The sequence below is a fragment of the Aegilops tauschii genome, chromosome 5, assembly GCF_002575655.3.
Source record: "Aegilops tauschii subsp. strangulata cultivar AL8/78 chromosome 5, Aet v6.0, whole genome shotgun sequence".
NCBI classification, from domain to species: domain Eukaryota; kingdom Viridiplantae; phylum Streptophyta; class Magnoliopsida; order Poales; family Poaceae; genus Aegilops; species Aegilops tauschii.
This window is the reverse complement of record NC_053039.3, coordinates 473,085,092-473,109,626: the sequence shown is the minus strand read 5'-3', so window position 1 is coordinate 473,109,626 and position 24,535 is coordinate 473,085,092. Positions and strand designations below refer to the sequence as shown.

Here is a 24,535-nt window from a genome sequence, read left to right as displayed (position 1 = left end):
CCCTTGAAATGCCTCTGAGATATCAATACCAAATCTTGTTTGGGTGACAAACTTTGGAATTGCATAGCTACATTACCAGGTTATACCTTGTTCTACATCACTCAAAATAGAAATCTGACTACGAATGAATATATAGCAATGAAAATAATTAAATATTCTAGAAATGCATCAGGAAACGCAAATGGTCATACAACGACAACAATATTTTCTTATGATAACATAACACAGATTTGAAACAATAACAAATAACACGTACTCTCAAATATGGTCTCGTACATGACATAAATCACAACGATTTAAAAGATAGGTCCAAATGCTTGACATAAACAGTGTGTGGCAGTACATACATACTTCCAAGTTCAACAAGGCAGTACATACATAGTTCCAAGTTCAACAGGACATAAAATAGATGGTTGGAAGTTCAACAACACATAAAAGCATCGATATTCAAGGCAACATTAGCAACCATGTCTTCCTCATGGTGATGGGCAGCTCCTTCAGAGCTTGAAACAGGCGATCATTGAGTACCAACTTCCCATAACATCAAAGCATATCTTGCTCAGCTAAATCAGGTATCAACCTAAGTGCATCAAGTATTTCAGTGGGTGTGGTAACCTTTGGTAGTGGAATGGGCTCAGTTTTCTTGAAAGCACCAACTAAGTCCTTCATATCTCCAAGCATGCAAAGAATAGCATCACCTATTCGCTGCCTCTTTAACGCTACTTCTAGAGAGACTTCAATTGGTTCTTCTAATGGCTCTACAGCAATCTCAGCACATGTCTTCGCACCCTCACCATTAGCATGATCTTTTGAATATATGATACATATGGACTCCCAGTTCTTAATTACTTTGCTCTTGCAAGACTTTATCTCCTTGCATGCCTTGTTAGCCTGCACAATAAACACAAACTAGTAAAGCTACTGCCTTGTTATTCTACATATGCAAACTATATACAGAATGTGTACTCATGATGCATGGTTACCTCCACATATTTATCCCAAACATCATCACTATCCATTGATAGCCTATTATTGGTCCAATCCCAGCCAAAAATTACTTTGAGAAAGGATCTTGCTAACGACCTCATAGTGATGATCCAAAGTCCTCATCATTCCGCTTATGTTATCCTTTGTGAAATCCTTATTGCACTTGTCCTTCACATGCCTTATGGCATGGTGTACACATGTGGTTTCCATCCATTTTGGGCATGGTCACCCTTGTTGTGATTCTCAACAAAGACTTCAAGCAAAGCATCATCCATCTCATCATCCCATGCGCAGTAATTCCTCCTCCTTGTAGCCCATTCTTTTAGATGATACCGAGTGGACCTGAATGGAGCTAGAAATCCTTCTCCATTGGTATAACCAACATCAACTAAATAATATTTCCCTACATCAATAAGTCAATTAGCTAACAATCAAGTCAAAGAAACTACATGCCAAGAGTACGAGTTTGTACCCTTAGGCACAACAAAAGCATCCTGGCGGTTCGCCCTCATTGCATCACGCAAAACTCTCGAATCTGAAATTGAACCCTCCCAGCCAGGTAACACATAAGGAAACTTCATGTTCTAATCAACAACACCTAGCATGTTAGTGGTAATGGCTTGCTTTCTGTTCCTATACCTTCCGGCGGTTCGCCCTCATTGCATCACGCAAAACTCTTGAATCTGAAATTGAACCCTCCCAGCCAGGTAACACATAAGGAAACTTCATGTTCTAATCAACAACACCTAGCATGTTAGTGGTAATGGCTTGCTTTCTGTTCCTATACCTTCCTTGGCCAGCCACATCAACAAGCACGTCAATATGACAACCATCTAGTGGTCCAAGTGTATTACCAAACCACTTCCATTTGTAATCATCAGGAGCTTGAATGGTAGATCAAGGTAGCTTAATGAACTCCCCATGCAGAGAGAGTAGGGTGTTTAGGACAGCAGAGAAGTGTGTGCTAATGGTCCATAAAGAACGCTTGTAGGTGCCACACAACATCCTCATCTTAATACTATGATCAACTACAAGCAAGAACACTGGAACTTTCTCTTCCACGGTCACATATACACTATCACAAAGGCCACATCTCTCCCGTAACATGGTGCAAAGGTCATGAAAGTTTCGTTTAGTTAAACACAATTGGTCATAGCATGCCACTACTGATCCATCATACATGCATTTAAGCAAATATTTCCTATTCCTAATCTTGTCCTCATCATCATTAAAAGTTCCTAGGTCCATTGGTCCCCTATTCCTTTGTGTAGTAACAAATGCTAATGCAAGAGCACATGTTTCAACAAACAATTTAGTCAGAACAATTCTTTTCCTCTTCCGTCTTTTATTTTCTTCACTTAGCATCTCAACAAACTCCAATTGATCCAACATTGGGTTGTACAATTCAGTTATTATCTAGATGTAAAACATTGCAGCAAGACATCACATGCACAAATGCATAGCAAACATAGGGGATTTCAGCCATATACCTTCATTCGGCCCGCGGATCGACGAACAGTTCACAAATCTGCACAATACATAAACAAAAAATGGTTAATAATAGAGAACGGAAAGGTCCTCACATGAACCAAGTTACAGGTACAAGACAGTGGTTGGGCGCCATGGGCTGGTGTAGGATAGGAGATGGGTACAGGGGGTGGGTGCGGCGGACAGAGAGAAGGCCCGAGACGGAGCACCCATGGCCAGAGGAGACCTGCGCCTCCGTCGTTGGAGCCCTGCTGGTGGTCGCCGTGGCCCATATGGACGCCGACGAGATGCGACTTAGACTGGGGACAGGGATAGGGTGAGGAGGATGGAACGGGGCAGAAGCGGACCAGGTAACTGGCGCCTACGCCGCTGCGGTCCTGCTGGTGCTCGCTAGCGAGGTCCTCGTGGTGGCCGTTGGAGATGCGCGAGGACGGCGATGGGAACAGGAGGAGGGAGCGGGGAAGGAGATGGGTAGAGGAGTAGGAAGCGGGGCCGAATCGAACCTAGGGGTGGCCGTCGAGCTCCCTGCGTCTCCTTCTTTTCTTTTTCTCCTCGAGGACGAGGGGATAAGGCAGCGAAGGGGTATATTTTGCAGGAAAGGGCCAATTCAGAGGAAATCGGAGTGCCAAAGGCTCCGTATCGTTGGAGGGAAGTTTTGGTAGGAGGGAATACGAGGCTGAATTTGGTTTTGTTTCCGAGCGGCAATTCACAGTCCAACCAAACAGCAGAACTGTAATCAGGGAATACCAAATCCATTTCAGGCATCTTAATTCGGACATCCAAACGCAGTGTACTAAATAGTTGCCTGTGGGGTTGATGGACTCTATCAATATTTTATTTGCTTTTCTACTATATTTTGTCTTTATGCTAATGCTAGCCTTGCGCTACCAAAATATGTAATATTTAAATTCTAGATTTATGATGTCATATTTATGGCATGTGGTTTATTTTGATATTACATCATGTACTTTATGCTAGTTATTTATCCAGAGACTAGCATAGTGAGGATAGGGACTTTAATCTTATCAGGTTCGATCGGATGCATGGTCCAAGATATAAAACATTTTGAAAGAATGAATCTAAGAAAAAAAGAACTTCACGAATTGCATCATTTGTCAAATCAGAAAAGATGGACGAGTGACCTAGTTAAGGGGTACATTTAACTAGTGCTTTAGCTTCTTAGGGTATTCCCTGTTTAACATTTGTTGCGTTAAATTGCCACGGAAACGCACAGAGGAGAGTGAGCGAACCAGGGAAATGGACATGCCCCACTTACTGGACCTAGTTTTGGGCCGTGGCGGGTTTTTGGAATTTTATTTTATTTTCTCGAGTTATCTTTTTCCTTTTTTTTATTTCACAGAATTTTATTAGGTTTTCATTTCTTTTTCAAAAAATCCTGTTTTTTCGGAATTGCTTTTATAAACAATTTGGAACAAAAAATATTCAAACTTTTAAAGAATCATTCCTGTTTTTATAAATTGTTCATGTTTTAACAATTACTTGCATTCCAATTGCATTTTTTTTGTATTTTCAAAAAATGTTCAATTTTTGAAAAAAATGGCTGCTTTTAAATAATGGTGACTTTTTAAAATCAATTGGAAAAAGCTTTTGTGTTTTAAAAAATGTTCATGTTTTAAAAAAAAGGTTTACCTTTCCAAAAGAATCATGTTTTTAAAAAAAGTTATTTTTTTTACTTTCCAATTTTTTTGTGGGTTCAAGATATTTTCACAATTTAATTTTTTTTGCATTTTCAAAAATATATTTATGGTTTTTAAAAATGTTCTCAAATAATATTCACTTTTTTAAAAAATATTTTTTTTATTTTTAAAAAAGTCGAATGAAGAGGAACATTATACTGCCATAGGTTTAGGGTTTACGGTTTAGGGTTCAAGATATCACTCGAAAATACTATGTTCACAAGTGTTGTTTCACCAGAAAGGGCAAATCGAGGACGGCATTGTTTGGAAGCACTTGAATGATGGGGTCTATTCGGCGTCCATCGCCTTTACAACTCAACTCCTTGGCATGACCCAGTCCTCCATGGTTCACATGGCTTGAAAAGTTTGGGCCCCTCCAAAAGACAATTTCTTTGCTTGGTTGGCATTGCAAGGTTGGATTTGGACCGCCGATCGTTTCAAAAGGCATGGGTGAACAAATTGCGGTCTTTGCCCTCTTTGTAAAAGGGAGCAAGAAAGCGGGGCTTATCTATTCTTCAGGTGTGCTACACCCTTAGACTTTGGAGATTGGTCATCTGGAAGCTAGGCCTTGTACACAAGAATACATCCACTTGGCATTTGGAGGGATCCTCCAAGGATGAGTGGGACAAGAGAACATGCATGCAAAACCCCAACAGACGAGGCATTGCCTCCCTCACCATACTCGTCGTTTGGAAAATTTGAAATGAGAGAAACTCATGCATCTTTCGGCATAAAATGAGTGAAATCTATCATTTGTAAATGATTGTAATGTGTTTTCTGAATCTAGTGAAATGTGAAACATAGCTGGAAGGTTTTCCGAAACTAGTGAAATGTGAAACTGACTGAAATGCTTTCTCTAAAATGAGTGAAACAGTAAAATTTAAAATAGCCAAAGTGCATCCAAGATTGATCTTGTATTAAAGGTCTTGTCGCGCTAAATTTAAAAATATATAATATTTCAAAACTGGATATTTAGTTTAAAAGTTATCAACCTTTTAAAATGTGGCATGGAAAATAAAGTGCAAGTATTTAGTGCGTGCATGCAGCTCGTTCATCTGCTCACTCTCTCAACCTGCCACCTGACAAAAGGTACTGCTGTGGACCCCGTCCAACCTTGTATATGTGTTTGTATAAGATTCGTATTGTTAAAAAGGAGAAACAAATGCATAGTGGGGTCTACCAGCCACACCAATCTCAAAGCAACGTTTGTGATAGATTCTCCACCGGTACATCCCGCCACCGGTAGAAAAACTTATTCGATAAGTCTACCCTTCATGTTTGGTGGCTGCTGAAGCAACCTAGCCCAGTCCAAGATCATAAAGTACCACACAACCTCCAGGAACATATGATTCAGTTGCTCTTTATGAATAGCTAGTCTTCCCCGAGGCTGTTTGTGGCGGCGTGCAGCACCATGGTCTCGATCGTGATCCCCGGACCGAACGCCATCATCACACCCCACTCGGCCACCTCCTCTCCCCTTGCCCTACGCCGGCGCAGCTCATCGAGCACGAAGATCACCGTTGGCCCGCTCATGTTCCCGTACTCTCTCAGCACCCGTCGGCTCGCCGCCAGCTTATCGACGCCCAGCCCGAGCAGTTGCTCAACGTGGTCCAAAATCGCACGGCCACCAGGGTGGATCGCCCAGAAGAGATCGTTCCACTCAGCACTGATCCCAATGGATTGGAACGCGTCGATCAGACAGCGCTCGACGTTGCTCTTCAGCAGCTTCGGCACCCGGACGGAGACGTGGAAGTCGAGGCCGCCCTTCATGAGCTGCATGGTGATCTCGTCCTGGGTATCCGGTATCGTCGCCTGCGTAGCGAAGGCCATCTCGAACAGCGGGTGCTCGACGCCGTCGACGGGCTCGGCGCCGACGATGACGGCGCCCGCGCCGTCGCCGAATATGCCGTGGCCGAGGATGGTGTCGAGACGGCCCTCCTGGGGGCCGTAGAACGGGACGAGGGTGAGCTCGGAGCAGGCCACGAGGACGCGCGCGCCGCGGTTGTTCTCGGCGAGCTCCTTGGCGAGCTGCAGCGCCCTGCCGCCGCCGGAGCAGCCGTTGAGGCTGAGGTTGGTGCGGGACACGGTGGGGCGGAGGCCAAGCAGCGACGCCAGGCGGAGGTCGGCGCTGGGGGCCTTCCCGCCGGAGTAGGTGCTGAAGACGAGGTGCGTGACGTCGGCGGCCGGGCGCCCCCACTCGGCGATGGCCCTGGACGCGGCGGACGCGGCGAGCTCGGGCACCGCGGCCGAGGCCATGTCTATCCGCGCGTCGAGGGTCGGCAGCGCGCGGTCGGTGAATTCCGGGTGCGCGCCGAGGAGCTCCTCGTCGAGGTGCACGTAGCGCCTCTCAATGCCAGATTTCTTACCTGATCGAACAGGAGAGAAACGAAACAGTTACTGACGGTCTAGCACCTTGTAGCTAGCCGTGCGAAAATGGGAGCAGATAAATGCGCGCCCTGCATGCATCATGCATGCACGAGAAGATTACAGATTCTCTTGAGGTTGTCCTTGAGCTCGGCATGGTGCTCGCTGTTGGTGACGCGGAAGTAGTAGTCGGCGTAGTCGTCCTGGAGCATGCGGCTCGCCGGGTTCGCCGTGCCGATGGCGAGCACGGTTCACAGTTCTACTCAAATGCGCGGTCAAGCTAGAACGCAGATGCACTGATCCGCGTTTTCGTGGGAGTTGTGAACCCCTGTTGTGCTAATAGAGACCTGGACGTCGCCGCGAAACCAGGTCGTGTGTGACCGCAAACATCTTTCGATGCGGTTGGCACCAGATGTCTTGAACAGATTTCTCTTTCTAAGAAGGAAAGGAAGGCAAAACCTTTTCTTAACGGAAATGCTATTTGGCTGACGTCAGTTCTTCAGTAATCTCTGCTATCTGCCGTTGGATGGCCGCACGGATCTTGAAACAGGGGAGAGGAGACACGCCATCTCTAAAATTCGTTCGCTAGAAATAAAAGCAGCGAATGCTCTCCCATCCAAACACACCTGCCTACCCCAACAGACCCCTCAGACGAATTTTTAGCGCCGGTGGCCGAAAATCGGCCTAGTCGCGCCCTCATGATCTCGTTTAGCGCCGGTTTGGGCGAAATACAGAGCCGGCGATCCCGCCCCGAACCCAAACGGCCGGGTGTTGCCTGGGCGCGCCGGCACAACCGAAGAGCGGCGTGGGGCCGCGCTGTCGGCGACTGAAGCCCTTTTCCCGCCGTTTTCTCCCGCTTCCCCCCCCCCCCCCCCCCCCCCAGGCTCCCCTCTCTTCTCCATTCCTCCCACCAAACGCTCGCCTCCTCCCTACCCTTCCGCCCGCCATGCCGCCGAAGAAGTACGTGATGTCGCGCGCCGCGACGGATCCCACAGCCGCCGCCGCCGCCCAGCCGAAGCAAAGGAAGCCGAGGGCGCCGCTATCCAAGCCTCCCGGCATGAGCAACGCCGAGTGGAAGGCGGATGTGGAGCGCCAGGAGGCCGTCACCGCCGAGAGTCGCAACAGGGCCAAGAAGGCCAGGGAAAAAGCGGCGCACGCTGCGGCTGCGGCGGCGGCGGAACAAGCGGAGGCGGCGCCCGCGGCGAAGATGAATCCACCCGGTGGGCACTCGTACGCGGCCTGGAGCCAGCAAAGCGTCGGCTCTCCGGCCGGGTTCTCGTCGTCGCCGCACCCATGGAGCACGTCGTCGCCGGGCTATGCCGATGGGGACGCCCATGGTGGCTTCAACCCCAACATCACCTTCCCCCATGGGCGCCCTATCCAGCGCACGCCCTCGCCCGCATTCGCGGGCGTGCAGTACCCGCCGTACACGTACTCGCCGCCGGACTACGCAGCCTCACCGATGCCACCTCTTCGCCGCGTCCTCTACTCGCAAGCCGCATCCTTGACGCATCTCGGCGACGCCGACGCGACGGAGGCCGACATGGAGGACATCATCGCAGCCGGCTCGGCTGCCACCGCCGCTTCCCCGGGTTCACTACACAGGACGGCTCGATTGACCTCGGCGACATGGACGACGAGCTCGACTACGGCGAGGAAGAGCCGGAGGAGGAGGAAGAGGAGGAGGAGGAACCGACGCCGATGAGGAAAGGCAAGAAGAAGAAGAAGAAGAAGAAGAAGAAGAAGACGAAGAAGAAGAAGAAGGCGGCCAAGCCCGGCGAGCCACGCATCAAGTGGGCGTCCAAGGAAGAGGAGTTCCTCGCCGAAGCGTGGAAGGTCGTCTGCCTCGACCCGGTCACCGGCACGAACCAGAGCATCGAGACGTATTGGGACCGCATCAAGGCCGAGTTCAACGAGCGGAAGCTCGTCGACCCCTGCTTCAAAAGCGTGCACATGAATCGTGGGTCGAAGGCGATGGTGAACCATTGGGGGCTCATCCAAACGGCGTGCAACAAATGGCATGGGATCGTCGAGGAGGTCGTGGCTCGCCCAGAGAGCGGCACCAGTGTCGAGGATCAGGTATCACACGCCGTCCTTACTGTCGCCTTCTGCCGTGCGTGCGCTCTTTCGCCGTGTGCGCACCGTGCGCGCGCCGAGCACGCCGACTGATGTTCTTTCCTTCGGCGTAGCTGCTACGCATGCTCGCCATGTTCCGCGATGACAACAGCGACGCAGAGTTCAAGTACCTTCACCTCTTCAAGCGAATCGACAAGTGCGAGAAATGGGTGGCCGTCCGACGCACCCTCGCCAAAGCCAAAGAGACATACAAGCCGGACGCGCCGACCGCGGGCGTGGCCGACGGGCGCCCGGACGACAACAAAGGTGCCAAGAAGGCGAAATACGCCGAGCCGACTGCCGCGCGCGTGCAAGAGTCCATCGAACACTGCCTCGCCGACGCCAAGACCAGGGCCGCCCAGCGAGAAGAGAAAACTGAGGCGAGGTGGGCTGTTTTGATGATGAACAGCGCCGTCAAACTCGACTTGCTCCGGACCAATGCCGCCGCGAAACTCAAAGCTCAACACGCGAAGAAGAGGAACAACGACCTCGCCTTCTTGATGGGCGGCGTTGACATGCTCCAGAGCGGCAACGAGAAGCTCAAGGCGTGATTCTTGGCGGAGTGCGGCCTCATCCTGAATCAGATACCGGCGACGCCGACGCCGCCGCCCAGCCCGGCGGCTGATGACGATGCCTCCGCGACGCCCAGCCCCACCGACGATGCCTCCGCCGCGCCCAGCAGCACAGAAGCCGCGCCGACTCCTTCCAGCCCGCATACGCCGATGACGCCACCGCCGGAGGTTGAGCTCGACGTTTGATGTACTCCTTCCGCGTCCTTCCTTTTCTGTACGCCGAACTACTGTGTGTCCTTTTATTTGATCGTCGAACCGTGGCACCGAATCGCCGAACTATTGCGATGATCGCCGGTTTGTTGTTTCTTTGAGCAGGAACGATGGAGTTAGAATATGGGGCGCCTTGGGGGGCGGCACCTGGGGGCGTGGCTGGGGAGAAACGAACCCCAGGGGCCGATCTAGCGCCGGCTCGCCCCCAGGCCGCTCTTTTTTGGCGCCCTGGGGGGCCGAACGGTTGGAGATGCTCTAAGCCTCCACCCGGGAGACCTGGGGTTGAATCGATTTGAATCCCAATTCCTCTTTTTTTTACTAAGTGGCAAAAATAATGCAAAATCTTGTTTTACGTACTTAGCAAATTTACAAACAATATATATACATGGCAATGTTTTGCACTAGGACAAATGCTCATCGCCGCAATTGTGTTGACTTATTTTATAGATTTATAGACACCAAATTATATGGCAATTTTATTTCCATCCATCATTCCAAATTTGACATGTTTCTATGGCAAATATATTTATACAGGATGGCAAAAAATTCAACCATGGCAATTTTATTAATTACACCATGATCAGTGGTGGAGCCAGAAACTCAATATAGAGGAGGCCAAACGTGTCATATGATGTTAGACAGGGCCAAATCATCTAAATATTGCTACTTTGGTTTGACAAATAGAGGATCAAGACCACATGTAGTTGTATTTCTGAGAGCCGAGGGGGGGGGGGGGGGCAAGGCCCCTGCCAGCACCCCCTGCCTCCGCCACTAACCATGATAGTTTTATTGTAAGCATCATGACAATTTAATTATTTAGACCATGGTAGTTAATTGTAGGTAGCATGTCAATTTCGTTATTTAGACCATGGCAATTTTTTCAATTAGACCATGATAGACCATGGTAGTTTTGTTGTAGTTAACATAGTAATTGAAAATTTTAGACCATGGCATTCTTATTATGTAGACCATGATTTATTTTTCCTTAAATTTCAGATGCTTTTGTGAAACAACCCCGCCTTAATTTGTCATGCAGCTATTTCAAAACTTGTTAGGATGTTTAGGAAACACGTTATTTTTGCAAAATTGCCATGTGACCATTAGATACATTTTCATGCTTGCCATGTTTCTCGATAACATTCTTTTCTTTTCGATTTTGCCATGCAACTACATTTACTTTAACAATGTCATTTTCTATGCTATATAACATGGAAAATTTGTTTGTGTTTGTAAGATGACAAAAAATTTTAATACTTGAATCTTGAAATGACCAAACATTTTAGAGCATGTCATTTTTAAAAGTTATTTAGAGCATGCCATTTTTGTGTTGTTTTACAGCATGACGATTTTGTTTGTCGTTTTATTATGTACATCATAGCCATTTTGTGTTCTTTACCTATTCAAAAACAAGGTTGCAAGGGGAGGCCTCTCGCAGCGAGCATATCGCTCGAGGCTCGTTGTAGTGTTTACATTCACTGTATTTTCAGGTCTTCTTTTTATATCAGATCTGGTTTATTTTAGGGCAACTGTTAGGCGTGAACCGATTGATCTTACAAAAAGATCAACCGCCTGGTCAGTCGTCCGATTAGCACATGTGGTCGTTCGATCACAAGCTTGCAACATAGGGTGTCTTCTCCTTTGTCCTCGTATCCACCAGGACCTCCCGGGCTTGTACTACATCTCCTCCCACTCACGACATCACTGGCTATCTCCTCCCACTCACGACATCACTGGCTGACATTGCTCAATTGTTGCAGCAGCAACCCAACGGCATCTCTCGTTCATCGGAGTGCCGATTTTTAGTCGCAGCAGCATCCCCACCATGGTAGCGGGGCGATGCTCCATCATAGCACCCATGCGGTCGGTGATGCTTCATCACAACACCCATGGTGCTACATCACAAGACTGGCAGCTCACCGGTGCTTCATCACAACACCGGTGACCTCGGTAATGCTCTATCGTGGCATTGATAGCCCCTGTGCGATTGCTCTAGTATGTTTCGTTGTAGCCCCGGCTATACTCCATGCTGGTCACCGTGTGTAGCAGTGTCGTTATTGCAGAATGCGCCACATCGACAACTGTATGCAATAACATTCACGTTGTAGGAGGGACCATGTCAGCCACTGTATACAGTAGCGGCGATGTTGTATCAGAGCACCAGATATCTTGTTGCCACCATACGTTCGGCGCTTGCAGCACTGCACCCTTTGCAGCAAGCAACCCCCTCCCTCAAGTTGCATTGCAGCAGGCATCATCAGCGAAGTTGCCCCACCGCTCTCAGCGATGAAAGATGTTGTAGCGAGGAGATGCAGCGGCAATGTTGACACCGAAATCTCGTTGTTGTTGTATATCCGGTGCTTGCAACACCGTGCTCTTCACAACACCCGAGGGCACCAGTGTCGGCGACTCGAGCATGGCCGAGGTGACCGATGTCGCTATTGCATCACCCTAGCTCTACACATATACCTGTCAACCACCAAACTTCATGGAATCACCGGAATAATAGATTGCCCCACACGACGGAGATTAGGCATCACCCTGACCTTGGCAGACAACCACACTAGTATCACCATACCATGCCGACGACCTTGTGCGCAAAACATCAATAGAAGGAGTTGTTAAAGAAGACCATGGTGTCGCCAACGATACCCATGGAACTGCACCAACAGACAATACAAATAACCACCTAGTCGTCCATGAAAAACAACCAGGGTAGAAACTCCGAAGCTCCTCAGCAATGTCGCACCAAGCATTACGAAGAAGGGGTCGGAGCCGAAGAAATTTTATTTGAGACAACACATTCCTCACGGCAGGAACGACGTCGTCGCGACACTAAAAGATAGTACACACCAACCGAGATACGAGAATCCCCTCCCCTCTACCCCACTGCTCGGGAGCGGCCACTTGAGGTAAGGCTATGACCTGCATGAACAATCAAAGACTGGATTTTTTTTTTGCATGCCAACTGCTCAAGTGCGTTAGGTGCATGCAAAGTTTGATGCTAAAAGGACACTCGAGGATCTCGTGGCGAAAAAAATCACTCTCCCAAGCAATTTTTTAAAAGTTTCATTGAGTGCTGCTTTTTTTTTCTCATGAGCTCCTTGAACGTCTTTTCACCACGAAAATTTGCATGCATCTAGCGCATTTGAGCATCTTGCATGAGCAGATGAGACTGATCTCCAAATCTTCGTTCTCTATTTGATTTTGTTTCTTCCATTTCTTAGTTTTAATATTGTTTTTTGGGACTAGGAGTTTTTGTTCACTCAAAGCGTTGTACCAAGATGGTACAACCATAATAACTAGGAAAACAAGTCCAAGTCGTAGGAAGTTCGTAGTTATGTTAGTCCAAGGTTGCATAGATTTACTGGAGATGAAAGTTATGGTTTGAATGGTTTGGAAGACTAGACTTATCTGTTGAAAGTTCACCGCGTTGGAAGTTGGAATTTGTGGTCTCTTTTCCTGAAAGAGATTAAAAAAAGATGGCAGATTAATCAAAAGCTGACAGTGAATTAGTCGGAGGTTTGATTTTTGTGTTGTCAAAAGCTAATTTAATCCAGATTGAAAGCAACTTCAGAGTTCAGTTTAGGACTTTCTTTGTATTTTGGCTGTGCTTTCTCCGGTGCTGGTGCCAGCAGCGTCACCGTTTTTCATCGTCGCCGGCCACATATTTGACGGAGTTGAAAGCGGATGTGCGTATTGCCCTTCTGCCAGCAGATTCAGCAGGCCATGTTGTGAACTTGTGACAGCAATGATGGGAAACAATCATGCCATTAAAGGTCAACCTGTATGTTAACATATCTATACACTCATGAGTGCTGGTTAAAGCGTTGCTGATCGCCGATGCAGTGTCCCACCCGGTGCAAAACTAATTAGGGGTTCTACTATCATTCCCTGCCACATACTCCCTCTGTTCCAAAATAGATGATCCAACTTTGTATTAACTTTATGCTAAAGTTAGTACAAAGTTGAGTCATCTATTTTGAAACGGAGAGAGTAGGGAATAAACATATCAGAAGGGCGAGGTGAAGAAAAGCTACTACACGTGGTGCATGATTAGTGTCCGTCTTTATTGTTGCGAAACGCGAAACAAAGTAGCCATAAGTGTCAGATAGGCGAGACTACAATAGAGCATAGAAAATGGTTTAGTACGTACGTACAGGCATATTTGAGTGCCTACTTTCTGTGGAACATGCATGCTTTTCGATAGAAAACGGTTTGAGCTAACATCTCTCTAAGAAAAGATCGGCATGACACCTCGATCCAGTTTGCAATCTAAAAGTAACAGCATTAGACCAAATTCGTCCTGTACCCATGCAACAATTGTGCTTTGTGGGGCTTTGAAAACAGGCGATCATCGCTGCTCAAATCAAACAACTACCTTTGTGCGCTTTGTGATCAGGAGTTGGAGACCATCGATCACATGCTCATCCATTGCCCATTCTCCAAAGTCATATGGCATGAGATCTTTGCGTGGTGTCGTGCGCCTACCCCCCCCCCCCCCCCCCCCCCTCCCCCCAACCCCACCCCCCAAAAAAACCTGAGGCGTGTTTCTTCGACTGGTGGGCGTACATCACCGCGGCTGCGAATGCGCAAGGGCCTGGCCTCCCTTGTGTTGCTCTCTGTTTGGTACATCTGGCTTCATCGTAACGCCTGTATTTTTGACAACGCCCACCCCTCCATCCCACTGTTGCTTTAGGCCATCAAAGATGATGCACGCTCCTGGGCCGTTGCCGGAGCGAAGGATATTGCTAGCTTCATGCCGCCTTGATAGTTCTTGTTCTTGGGGCTGAGCATCCTCTTCTTGTTCTGCTCGTGTAAACCTCTCTAGGCCTAGCCATGTGTACGTCGAGAGGTGTAACCCTTGTAAGTTGTAACCATAACACTCTTATTCTCTCCTACCTATCAATGGAATGATACACCCTTTGCGTATCCACGAAAAGAAAAACTACCTTTGCACCACAAAAGATATATACGCATTGTGCAACCGTTATGGTCACGATCAGCTACAGCACCTGTGGAGCGAGCCGGCCCATTTAGCGTGGGAGCAAGCGGCAGCACAAGGCGTGCATTCAAAAAACTTTTTTCCTTGCTCTATCTGTTGTGCTTTCCATTTTTCCCGGTTTTTCATCTATTTTGTATTTTTCGTTTTTACTTCACCTATTTTTTCTATTTTTGTTTAATTCATGAATTTTTTTGAATTTATGTTTTTTTTCCTAATTCACAGTCGTTTTTCAAATTTGTGTGATTTTTTTAGTCTCTGAATTTTTTTATGAACAAAAAAACGGTGAATAAAATTAGTGAAATGTTCGCAAATAAAATTTCAAACACTTTTTAAAATATAATGAACAGTTCGAAAATACGCACTGAACAATTATTAAATGTACGATGAACATTTTATTTGTATACAATGATTTTTTTTAATATATGGTCAACAATTTTCAGTTAGACACTGAACTTTTTAAAAATATGGTTAATTGTTTTCACAAAATACACACTGAAAATTTCTTGATTGTATGATAGTTTTTTTAATTTATGTACAATTAAAAAAAATTAGTATACGATGAACAACTTTTAGTTCCACACTGAACGTTTTTTAAATACAATGAACATTTATTTTCAGAATGCAGACTGAACAATTATTGTTCACGATTTTTTCTAGGTGTTTTTTTTTAATCTTCTTTTTGCTTCAAACAGACGTTATGGACTTTGTGACAGCAATGATGCAAACAATGATGGCATTAAAGGTCAACCTGTATATAACATATCTATACAGGAGTATTCGTTAAAGCGTGCTGATCGCCGGTGCAAAACTAGTACTCCCTCCGTTTCAAAATAGATAAAAAGTTAGTACAAAGTTGAGTCATCTATTTTGAAACGGAGGGAGTAATTGGGAGTACTAAAATACCGCCGTAGTACTCCAAGTCACTAAACATCCATATCGTAAGGGCACTCGAGATGTGAAGAAAAGCTACTTCTTTTCCAAAAGAGCCACTACATGTGGTGTCTACCTATATACAGTACAAGAGTGTCGGATAGGCGAGAATGCAATAGAACATAGAAAATGGTTTCTACTTTGTAGGCAGCACAGGCATGCTTGAGTGCCTACTTTCTACGCAATGCATGCCGCCTTTACGATAGAAAACAAAGTGTGCGGACATTTGTCTCTACAAAAGATGGACATGCCATCTCCATTCAACTTGCAATCCAAAAGTGACAGACAGCAGTACCTGAAGACATTCTTCCTGTAGGCAATGTTGTGCGAGGCTTTCGAAACAACACGGCATGCACTCCTCAATCCTAGTAGAAACAGCTAATGATGAAACAATACCAGCCAAGACAGAAGGCACGCTTCGTGCACAACAGGACACCAATGCCGTATAAACTGCCACCACATCACAAGGTGCAAAGGCCATAATCACAGCGCACACAAGCTAAGCATATCGTACAGACACAGCACATGAACAACCCCTGTTGCTGCTGCCCACGCAATTGGCAGTGGTCACACGAATCGGGTCCGTCATACGGACAAGATGACAAGGGGTGACAAATTTTTGCCGCGCTCGATCTCGGGTCTTCACTCTCTCTCGTCTGGCTACCCGTGACAACTCAAGTCTCAGCCATTTTCATCTCGAGTGTCGAGCTCTTCCCTGATCGTGAAAAACATGTCGCGTTCGAACGGAATGGGAGATGGCGCCGATCATCCTGCGCACCAGTGCACTGTGTACACCATCATGGTTCGGTCGGTCACGGGCTCATCCCCATTCTGGACGCCCTGGACACGACCGCGTCGCGCGCCTGAGAGTCGCACACCTGCGTGCTGAACTTGCACCGGTACCGCGACCGCCAGCCCGCCGGGGCGGCCGCGTCCGGGCTGCTGGCGCTGCTGGGCGACGCGGTGCCGCCGCGGCCGTCGATCTTCTTGATCGCCCGCCGCATGCTGGAGCACTCCCTCTCGAGGCCCTGCACGCGGGTCCTCATGCCGTCCATGTCCAGCCGCAGCGTCTGGCTCTCCTGCACCGTCGTCGTCCGCCACGCCTCGCTCGGGCCAGCCGCGTGACGCACCGCCGCCGCCGCCGGCTGCGGCTGCGGATGCCGTGCTCGCGGGGAAGCCGTGGACGCCAGCAGCGTGCCCGTGATGGCGCGCCGGAGCTGCAGCTGCTCGAAGAAGAGCACCTGCAGCACCGCGCGCAGCGGGAGCCGCTCGTTCTGCGCCGCGTGCGTGCACGCCTCCACCGTCAGCTTCCGGCAGTCCACCACGCCGCACACCCTGTCCCGCTCCTCCGTCGTCAGCCGCGGATGCGCCTGCGCATGCATGCACCACTCACGAGTCATGGAGCCGGCAACCAACTGCAACTCGACAAACGCGCATTCTTTCTTGACTTGTCAGAAGCAGTCGATGACAAATCGGGGAATGTACGTACCTTGAGGTAGATGTCGACGGCGCGGTAGACGCCATCGTCGTAGATGCGGGCGTGGTCCGGCATTGCCAGCGCGAGCTCGCAGAATTTGGCTGGCTTCAGGTTGGCGTCGGACGCGACCTCTGCCAGGTAGTTGTCCACCAGCTTGCCCACCTGCGTCATTGCCACGGCCGACGGGCGCGACGCCGTCGTCCTCGCCGCCGCTTCCTCCTCGGTGATTGCGGCTGACGACGACGCCTCGTCCTCGCCGACCTCCTCCTCGGCCAGGAAGTGCCTGACCACCCGCTCGACGCAGTCCACGTCGTAGAGCGTCTCCGCAGCGCCGGAGTAGCTCGGGATGAGCACGTCCTCCACTGTTGCCTGTTCCAGCTGCGTCGCGGCCTTCCGCTCGATCGCGGCGCGCGCCGCGTCCGAAGCGCGCAGGATGTGCGCCGTCCGCAGCAGCGCGAACAGGAACTTCGCGGTCACCACGCTCCCCGAGCCCTTGTCCGCGGGGAGGCTGGCGACCACCGCCTCCAGGAGGTCTCTCTGCTCCACCTCCGACGACACCGGCGCGGACGCGCGGCGCCACCTCATGGACCTCGACAGCCCGGGGAGGGTGGCCTTGGCGTAGGACACGAGGCAGCCCTCCAAAGCCTCGGTCCTCACGTCCTCGCGCGCGGCCATGGCCGCCATCACCCGCTTGTACATGTGCAGGCCGAGCACGGCCAGGTCGCCGAACCAGGAGCGCGACGTCGCCGACGAGCGCGCGGCGATGGCCTCCACGCAGCGGGCGACAATGCCGAGCTCCTCGGCGTGCGGCAGCAGGTCCTCGCAGGACTTGAGCGCCTTGGTGGCCTCGCCGGGGTGGCGGAGCACGGCCTGCGAAAGGTAGGCCTCTGCGCGCGCGGCCAGGTTGTCCTCGGAGTGCTCCTCGGTCATCTCCAGGTACTCGGCCGCGCACCGCAGCGGCGCGACGTTCCAGGGCGTGAGTTCGACGCGGACGCCATAGCAGAACTTGGCCGCCGCCTCGAAGGTGCCCGGCCCACCGGGGAAGTCCGGGAAAGTGATGCGGTACGACTTGCCGTCCTCCATACTAACCTGCAGCTGTTCCTCGTCCCCGTCCTCCTCCTCTGCTTCCTCAATCTCTGTTTCCGCCGCCGCAGCAGGAGCAGCATGCTCCTCGGCATTGCCTCCGGAGCTCCCACGCCGCCGACGCCGCGGCTGGCCCGGCGGACGCTGCTCGTCCTGCTCGGCAAGCATGCGGCTGATCTTGCGGCTCTTGGACATGAGCGGGAACTGCGCGCGCAAACATTAGCCTCTCAGCGGAATTTCGTCGAGCACAAAAAGGACACACGAGGGATCAAGGAGAAACCCACCTTGTGGAGGTGGAAGCTCATGTCCTGCACCTCGAAGACGACGTCGCTGGGCAGCCCGGTGGTGCAGAACCTGCCGATTCCCGGCGAAAACAACAAAATCCATCAGAATCCGCCGACAAAACGACCGACGCAATTCCCCGTTCCACCCACCGTAGCACCGACCGGAAATCGGAGAGGAGACACTGGACTCACCACGCCTCGCCGGCCCTCGACGGGCCGTGCCGCGCCATGGACGAAGACGACATGGCAGGCCGCCCCCGCTGCTCCTGCTCCTCCTCGCTGTCCCGAGCTGTGATTTGGAAGACGACGACGACCGCATTTACATACCCTCTGAGGCCGGGGCTGGCTCCCCGTATAATTGAGGGAGGCCAGGCCGAGGGTGGTGGGTAGGCGTATTTAGGAAGGCGGCCTGAGCATCCCACTTCCGGTGACAGTGTCAGCAGCGCGCGGCAGGGAGTTATTGCCGGTGACACGGATGGAAAGCTATGGCCGCCTCCTCCTAGTTTATTTTTCACAATAAAATCCTATCTTTATTATTTTGTGCTTAGTACTGTGCTAACTTGTTCGCTGGATGGATGAGGCGTGTGAGCTAACTAACCACTCCACCATGGCACCATGACATGGACCGGCAGCATGGGGATCGGATCACGTCGCGTCGTCGCCATCGTGGGTTTTTCACGGGAGGGCTGCGCCGGTTTGGAATTCCTGGCCTGGAAAGTTCCTTGGCCTTGGGGCAGACCACCCACTTTGTTGTTGGTCTAAGCTAGAAAGTTAAAAAAGAATTGATTGTAGGCTTTGGATTTTGGCAGGGAAGAAACAGAAAAGGGCAAAAGCAAAGGCGGGTGAAAAGGAAATGGGGGAGGAAAATCCTGCCCTTTTCTTCTCTTCGTGAAATGGGAAAGGCGCCGAGAAAATGAGATGGCCACGCTCTTGCCCTCGGCGGTTGTGTTTTGGCACGACAATTTGCAGCGCTATCGCAAATGGCATCGCCTGTTCAGACATCTTTTGCGGTAGGTACTCATCGTGGTCACCATCGCCAAGTTTTTGTTTTTGTTTTTTTTGCTGCCTTCTCTAATTGTTGGCTTTCGGTCGGCCGGATGGAGATGGGATTGTTTGAATCCGTCCTCTGCTTTACTGCTGGCTCCATCTCCTCTCTTCTCCACCACTAATCACCATTCTTCCTTTCGTTTTCCGCTATCCTTTTATTCATCTGTCTACAGCATCAGCACGCATGGGCACGGTCGGCGTCGACGGCGTGGCCGCGTGGGGCGTTGCAGGCCATGTATGTAAGCGGCGGCCGGTCGGTCAGACGAGACGAGCGCCGGCCACCACGCCGAAACGGCGCATTCAAGCTGAGCACTATGCGGACGGATGAGATCACACAGTGGTGCCAGTGGCAAGCTCTGGCCGTGCTCCTCTCACTGCTTGACGTTTACAGGTGGAGGTCATCACTTGCCGACTGCGAAACCAGGAAGATCTGCGAGGCGGGCCCCTTCCCTCCCTCCAAGCACTTGCTAGCTAGTGAACCGCCGGTGGCTGCCGGGGACGGCGAAGGCGGACACTGAAGACGGCGGGGATCGCCGACAGCCGCCGTGGGTATCGGTAGCGGTTCCGCCGCCGGAGACATCCGACCCCAGGCCTGCATGGCCAGCCTGGGCCTTGCACTCGAGGGCACGAGATGAGTTTAGTAACTGTGTTTGCATGCTGCCAAGCTCCGACCACCGGACAAGAGAATTGAAGAGTTCCAGCATTCAACTTCCACGTCGCATGGGCGTCCGCGGTCCCTCGGACCAGCCTTCAAGGCTGCCTAGCGCCGTCCAAAAGAGATCCTGGACCCGCGCATCGGGCGCAGACGGTCCTTCAATTCCTAGAGCATCTTCAATAGAATTTCACACTTTCCCTCCATGTCTCGATGACATCACACAATCATAGTACCTCTTTTTAACCTAGCTCACAGCATCTGCTCATCCCGCAAATCGCCCCGCTGTACTAAGGCCAACTCCACCGTGCGACTCCATCCTGTCCGCGCACGTCCGTTTGAGGTAAAACGGACGAACCAGACGGCCCAGCGCGCGGGCGCAAATAGACTTTTGTCCGTTTTCTGTCCGCTTTCGACCCATCCCCGGCCCAAGTTTGCGCCCCTTTTGGGGTGAAACGGACAGCACGCGGATGCGCGGGCCGTCTGCGCGTGTCCTCCCCTGGCCCGCCCGTCGGTGGCACAGGGGCGCCTTTTTCTATCCACCCCCCTCCCTCCCTCCGGCCGCACGCCATCCATTCTTCTCCACTCTTCCCCACTCTTCCCTCGCCGCCGCCGCCGCCGCCATTGTAGTTGTGCAGCTCGGACACGCGCTTGCCCAGCCCCTTCCCCTCGGCGCCCCCGAGCTACCCAACCACGGCCACCTGATTTGCGCATCCGCCGGCCGGATTTGGGGCGGATCCGGTTGGTCTTGAGCTCGCCCGGCTGTGGGAGGCTGCGCCGCGTCATGGACTGGCCGGGCACCGGGCCGGAAGGCCCTGGCAAGGCCGCAAGGCCACATGCAGGCAGTGGCTCCTCCTCTAGCCGCTCAGATCTACACCGTCGGTGGTCCGCCGGCAGATACACGAATGGCAGGCGGCCGGGCTCGGTGCTAGCCCAAAAGCTCGTCGGCGCACCGTTGCCACTCATTAAGTGCGACCACTGCCAAAGACGTGCGCCGCGTGTCTACAACGCCAGAACATCCCGGATGAGTGTTCATCAAGTGCTTAAACGATGGGGTATGTGCTCTTTTTAGCTTCAGTTTGTGCTCTAAATTTGACAAGTTGTGCTAACTTCAAATTTTGTTATGTAGAATGGATGCAAGTTTTGGTATTGGGAAGAAGAGTACATCGATATATTGATAGAGCACAATTTAGTAGATGTTCGTGCACTTTTAGCTACCATAGAGGCTGTAGATGAGACAAGTGAACTTGTTGCTAGATTAGAGGCTAGACACGAGACTAGATGCGAGGAAGCAACCTCTACTTCTTTAGGCTCGAAGAAGAAGAAAGAAACACGCATGCGGCTCCTCCGCAGATCAACAATGAGTGCATCGAGAAGGCGCTAATCCAACTTACAGGAGCAGTTATGGAAGTTGGATATCTTCTAAAATGTATTCTTGTGGTTCTTGTTTTCTTTGGTCTTGCTTTTCTAGTCAAAATTTGGTGATGTATTCCCATGTACCTGATAACCCACAAGTATAGGGGATTAATTGTAGCCTCTTTCGATAAGTAAGAGTGTCGAACCCAACGAGGAGCTAAAGGTAGAACAAATATTCCCTCAAGTTCTATCGATCACCGATACAACTCTACGCACGCTTAACGTTCACTTTACCTAGAACAAGTATGAAACTAGAAGTACTTTGTAGATGTTGTGGGATAGGTTTGCAAGAATATAAAGAGCACGTAAATAAAAACTAGGGGTTGTTTAGGTAAAGAAGCAATAAAGTTAGTATAGCGAGTGTGGAAAAGTGGTGGTAGGAGTTGCGAAATTGTCCCTAAACAATTGACTACTTTACTAGACCGATAGCAAGTTTTATGTGGGAGAGGCCACTGCTAGCATGTCATCCCTAACTTGGAATTATATGCACTTATGCTTGGAACTATTAGCAAGCGTCCGCAACTACTAACGTTCATTAAGGTAAAACCCCAACCATAGCATTAAGATATATTGGTCCCCCTTCAATCCCGTATGCATCAATTTCTATGCTAGGTAGAAGCTTCTTTCACTCTTGCCCTCCAATACATAGTCCTATCAACATACAACTAACCCTATGGTGTGATCCACGCGCGCGCTCATATGATGGGCACCAAAGGACAGCAACATAACCACAAGCAAATTAAATCAATCATAGCAATTCATCAACCACCGATAGGACAACGAAAATCTACTCAGACATCATAGGATGGCAACACATCATTGGATGATAATATGAAGCATAAAGCACCATGTCGTGGAATTGTCACGGTAGATGTCCTAGTGTGAGGACTTAGTCGTGAGGCCAATGCATCTATGTGGTAGCTTGAGAGGGGTTGAGCGGAATCGAGAGACGCAAGGCGGTCAACACACAAGACAATGGTTTAGACAGCTTCGGGCCCCGGGAAACATCATCCGGTAATAGCCCTACATGCTGTTTGTGGCTAGGTCTTATTATCATCACAAGGGAGTCACCGTAAACCGGCTCTCCTAGTTATGTCTAGCCCTAGAATTATTTCTCTCTCCCTCCTTGGGGTGCCCTGCCCCTCCTTATATAAGTTGAAGGGGCGGGTTACATGTAGAGTCCAACTCGGATTAAGACTTAAACTATTCTGACTTCTCTTCATGGGCTTCTTAACGTCTTGGGCTTCATAATGTCTTGGGCTTCATAACGTCTCGGGCTTACTAACCCCAGGCGACTCTGTCTGCCGGTTATGACTCCTGCCGGTTTATGATTGTCTGCCGGGTTATGACTCCTGCCGGTTTATGATTGTCTGCCGGGTTATGACTCCTGCCGGTTTATGATTGTCTGCCGGGTTATGACTCCTGCCGGTTTATGATTGTCTGCCGGGTTATGATCTGACTTAACACCTGCCGGGTTATCATCTAACTTAACACCTGTCGGGTTATCATCTGACTTAACACCTGCCGGTTTACCAAGTCCCACCCGGGTTATAACTCCGGTCGGGTCATACCGTGGGGTATATCCCCGACACACCATGTTCAAGTAGAGGGTATAGCGGGTTGCGGGAGAGTGGACCGCTGTAGATAGAGGGGGGTGTTGGAGATCGTTGCAGAAATTAAAAAAATTTCTACGCATCACCGAGAACAATCTATGGAGTCTTCTAGCAACGAGAGGGAAAAGAGTGCATCTACATACCCTTGTAGATCGCGAGCGGAAGCGTTCAAGTGAACGGGGTTGATGGAGTCGTACTCGTCGTGATCCAAATCACCGATGACCGAGCGCCGAACGGACGGCACCTCCGCGTTCAACACACGTACGGTTGGGGAAGACGTCTCCTCCTTCTTGATCCAGCAAGGGGAGGGAGAGGTTGATGGAGATCCAGCAGCACGACGGCGTGGTGGTGGAAGCAGCGGGGATCTCGGCAGGGCTTCGCCAAGCTCAGCGAGAGGGAGAGGTGTCACGGGAGGGAGAGGGAGGCGCCAGGGGCTTGGGTGCGGCTGCCCTCCCTCCCCCCCTCTATATAGGGCCCCTGGGGGGGCGCCGGCCCTAGGTGTGACGCCCCCGATTTGACCGTACACTAATCATGCACGCAAATGTGTACGATCAAGATCAGGGACTCACGGGAAGATATCACAACACAACTCTAAAACATAAATAAGTCATACAAGCATCATAATACAAGCCAGGGGCCTCGAGGGCTCGAATACAAGTGCTCGATCACAGACGAGTCAGTGGAAGCAACAATATCTGAGTACAGACATAAGTTAAACAAGTTTGCCTTAAGAAGGCTAGCACAAACTGGGATACAGATCGAACGAGGCGTAGGCCTCCTGCCTGGGATCCTCCTAACTACTCCTGGTCGTCGTCAGCGGGCTGCACGTAGTAGTAGGCACCTCCAGTGTCGTAGGAGTCGTCGTCGACGGTGGCGCCTGGCTCCTGGACTCCAGCATCTGGTTGCGACAACCAGGTAGAAAGGAAAGGGGGAAAAGAGGGAGAGAAGCAACCGTGAGTACTCATCCAAAGTACTCGCAAGCAAGGAGCTACACTACATATGCATGGGTATATGTGTAAAGGGCCATATCAGTGGACTGAACTGCAGAATGCCAGAATAAGAGGGGGATAGCTAGTCCTGTCGAAGACTACGCTTCTGGCCATCTCCATCTAGCAGCATATAGAAGAGAGTAGATTGAGGTCCTCCAAGTAGCATCGCATAGCATAATCCTACCCGGCGATCCCCTCCTCGTCGCCCTGTTAGAGAGCGATCACCGGGTTGTATCTGGCACTTGGAAGGGTGTATTTTATTAAGTATCCGGTTCTAGTTGTCATAAGGTCAAGGTACAACTCTGGGTCGTCCTTTTACCGAGGGACACGGCTATTCGAATAGATAAACTTCCCTGCAGGGGTGCACCACATAACCCAACACGCTCGATCCCATTTGGCCGGACACACTTTTCTGGGTCATGCCCGGCCTCGGAAGATCAACACGTCGCAGCCCCACCTAAGCACAACAGAGAGGTCAACACGCCGGTCTAAATCCTATGCGCGCAGGGGTCTGGGCCCATTGCACACCTACACGTTGCGAACGCGTCCGGAAGCAGACCTACCCTAGTGGCGTTCCAGTCCAATCCGGCGCGCGCCACTCAGTCGCTG

At 50.5% G+C, this 24,535-nt stretch overlaps 2 protein-coding genes and 1 long non-coding RNA gene across 4 annotated transcripts; all 3 read right to left on the bottom strand.

The window, feature by feature from the left end:
• Positions 1-295: 295 nt before the first annotated feature.
• LOC109765404 (uncharacterized) lies at positions 296-3,013 on the bottom strand. 2 transcript variants are annotated; one of them, XR_012183147.1, is made up of 4 exons: positions 2,823-3,013; positions 2,478-2,515; positions 984-1,390; positions 296-891 (listed from the first exon to the last, which is right to left on the bottom strand). It is a non-coding gene; the product is annotated as an uncharacterized lncRNA (long non-coding RNA). The 2 variants fall into 2 exon arrangements; XR_005755744.3 differs by lacking the exons at positions 2,478-2,515; positions 2,823-3,013 and adding an exon at positions 1,460-1,627.
• A 2,239-nt stretch (positions 3,014-5,252) lies between these two features.
• LOC109765413 (bisdemethoxycurcumin synthase-like) lies at positions 5,253-6,787 on the bottom strand (the record flags this gene model as incomplete). Its single annotated transcript, XM_045228725.2, has 2 exons — positions 5,253-6,538; positions 6,661-6,787. Coding segments are annotated over 2 exons (1,122 nt in total), but the record flags the coding sequence as incomplete, so codon positions are not given.
• Positions 6,788-15,657: 8,870 nt separating this feature from the next.
• LOC109765405 (BTB/POZ domain-containing protein At5g66560) lies at positions 15,658-18,719 on the bottom strand. Its single transcript, XM_020324192.3, has 4 exons — positions 18,402-18,719; positions 18,210-18,279; positions 16,855-18,129; positions 15,658-16,735 (listed from the first exon to the last, which is right to left on the bottom strand). The coding sequence occupies exons 1-4, from the start codon at positions 18,452-18,454 to the stop codon at positions 16,178-16,180; spliced, it is 1,956 nt and encodes a 651-aa protein (XP_020179781.1). The 5' UTR covers positions 18,455-18,719; the 3' UTR covers positions 15,658-16,177.
• Between the last annotated feature and the right edge of the window lie 5,816 nt (positions 18,720-24,535).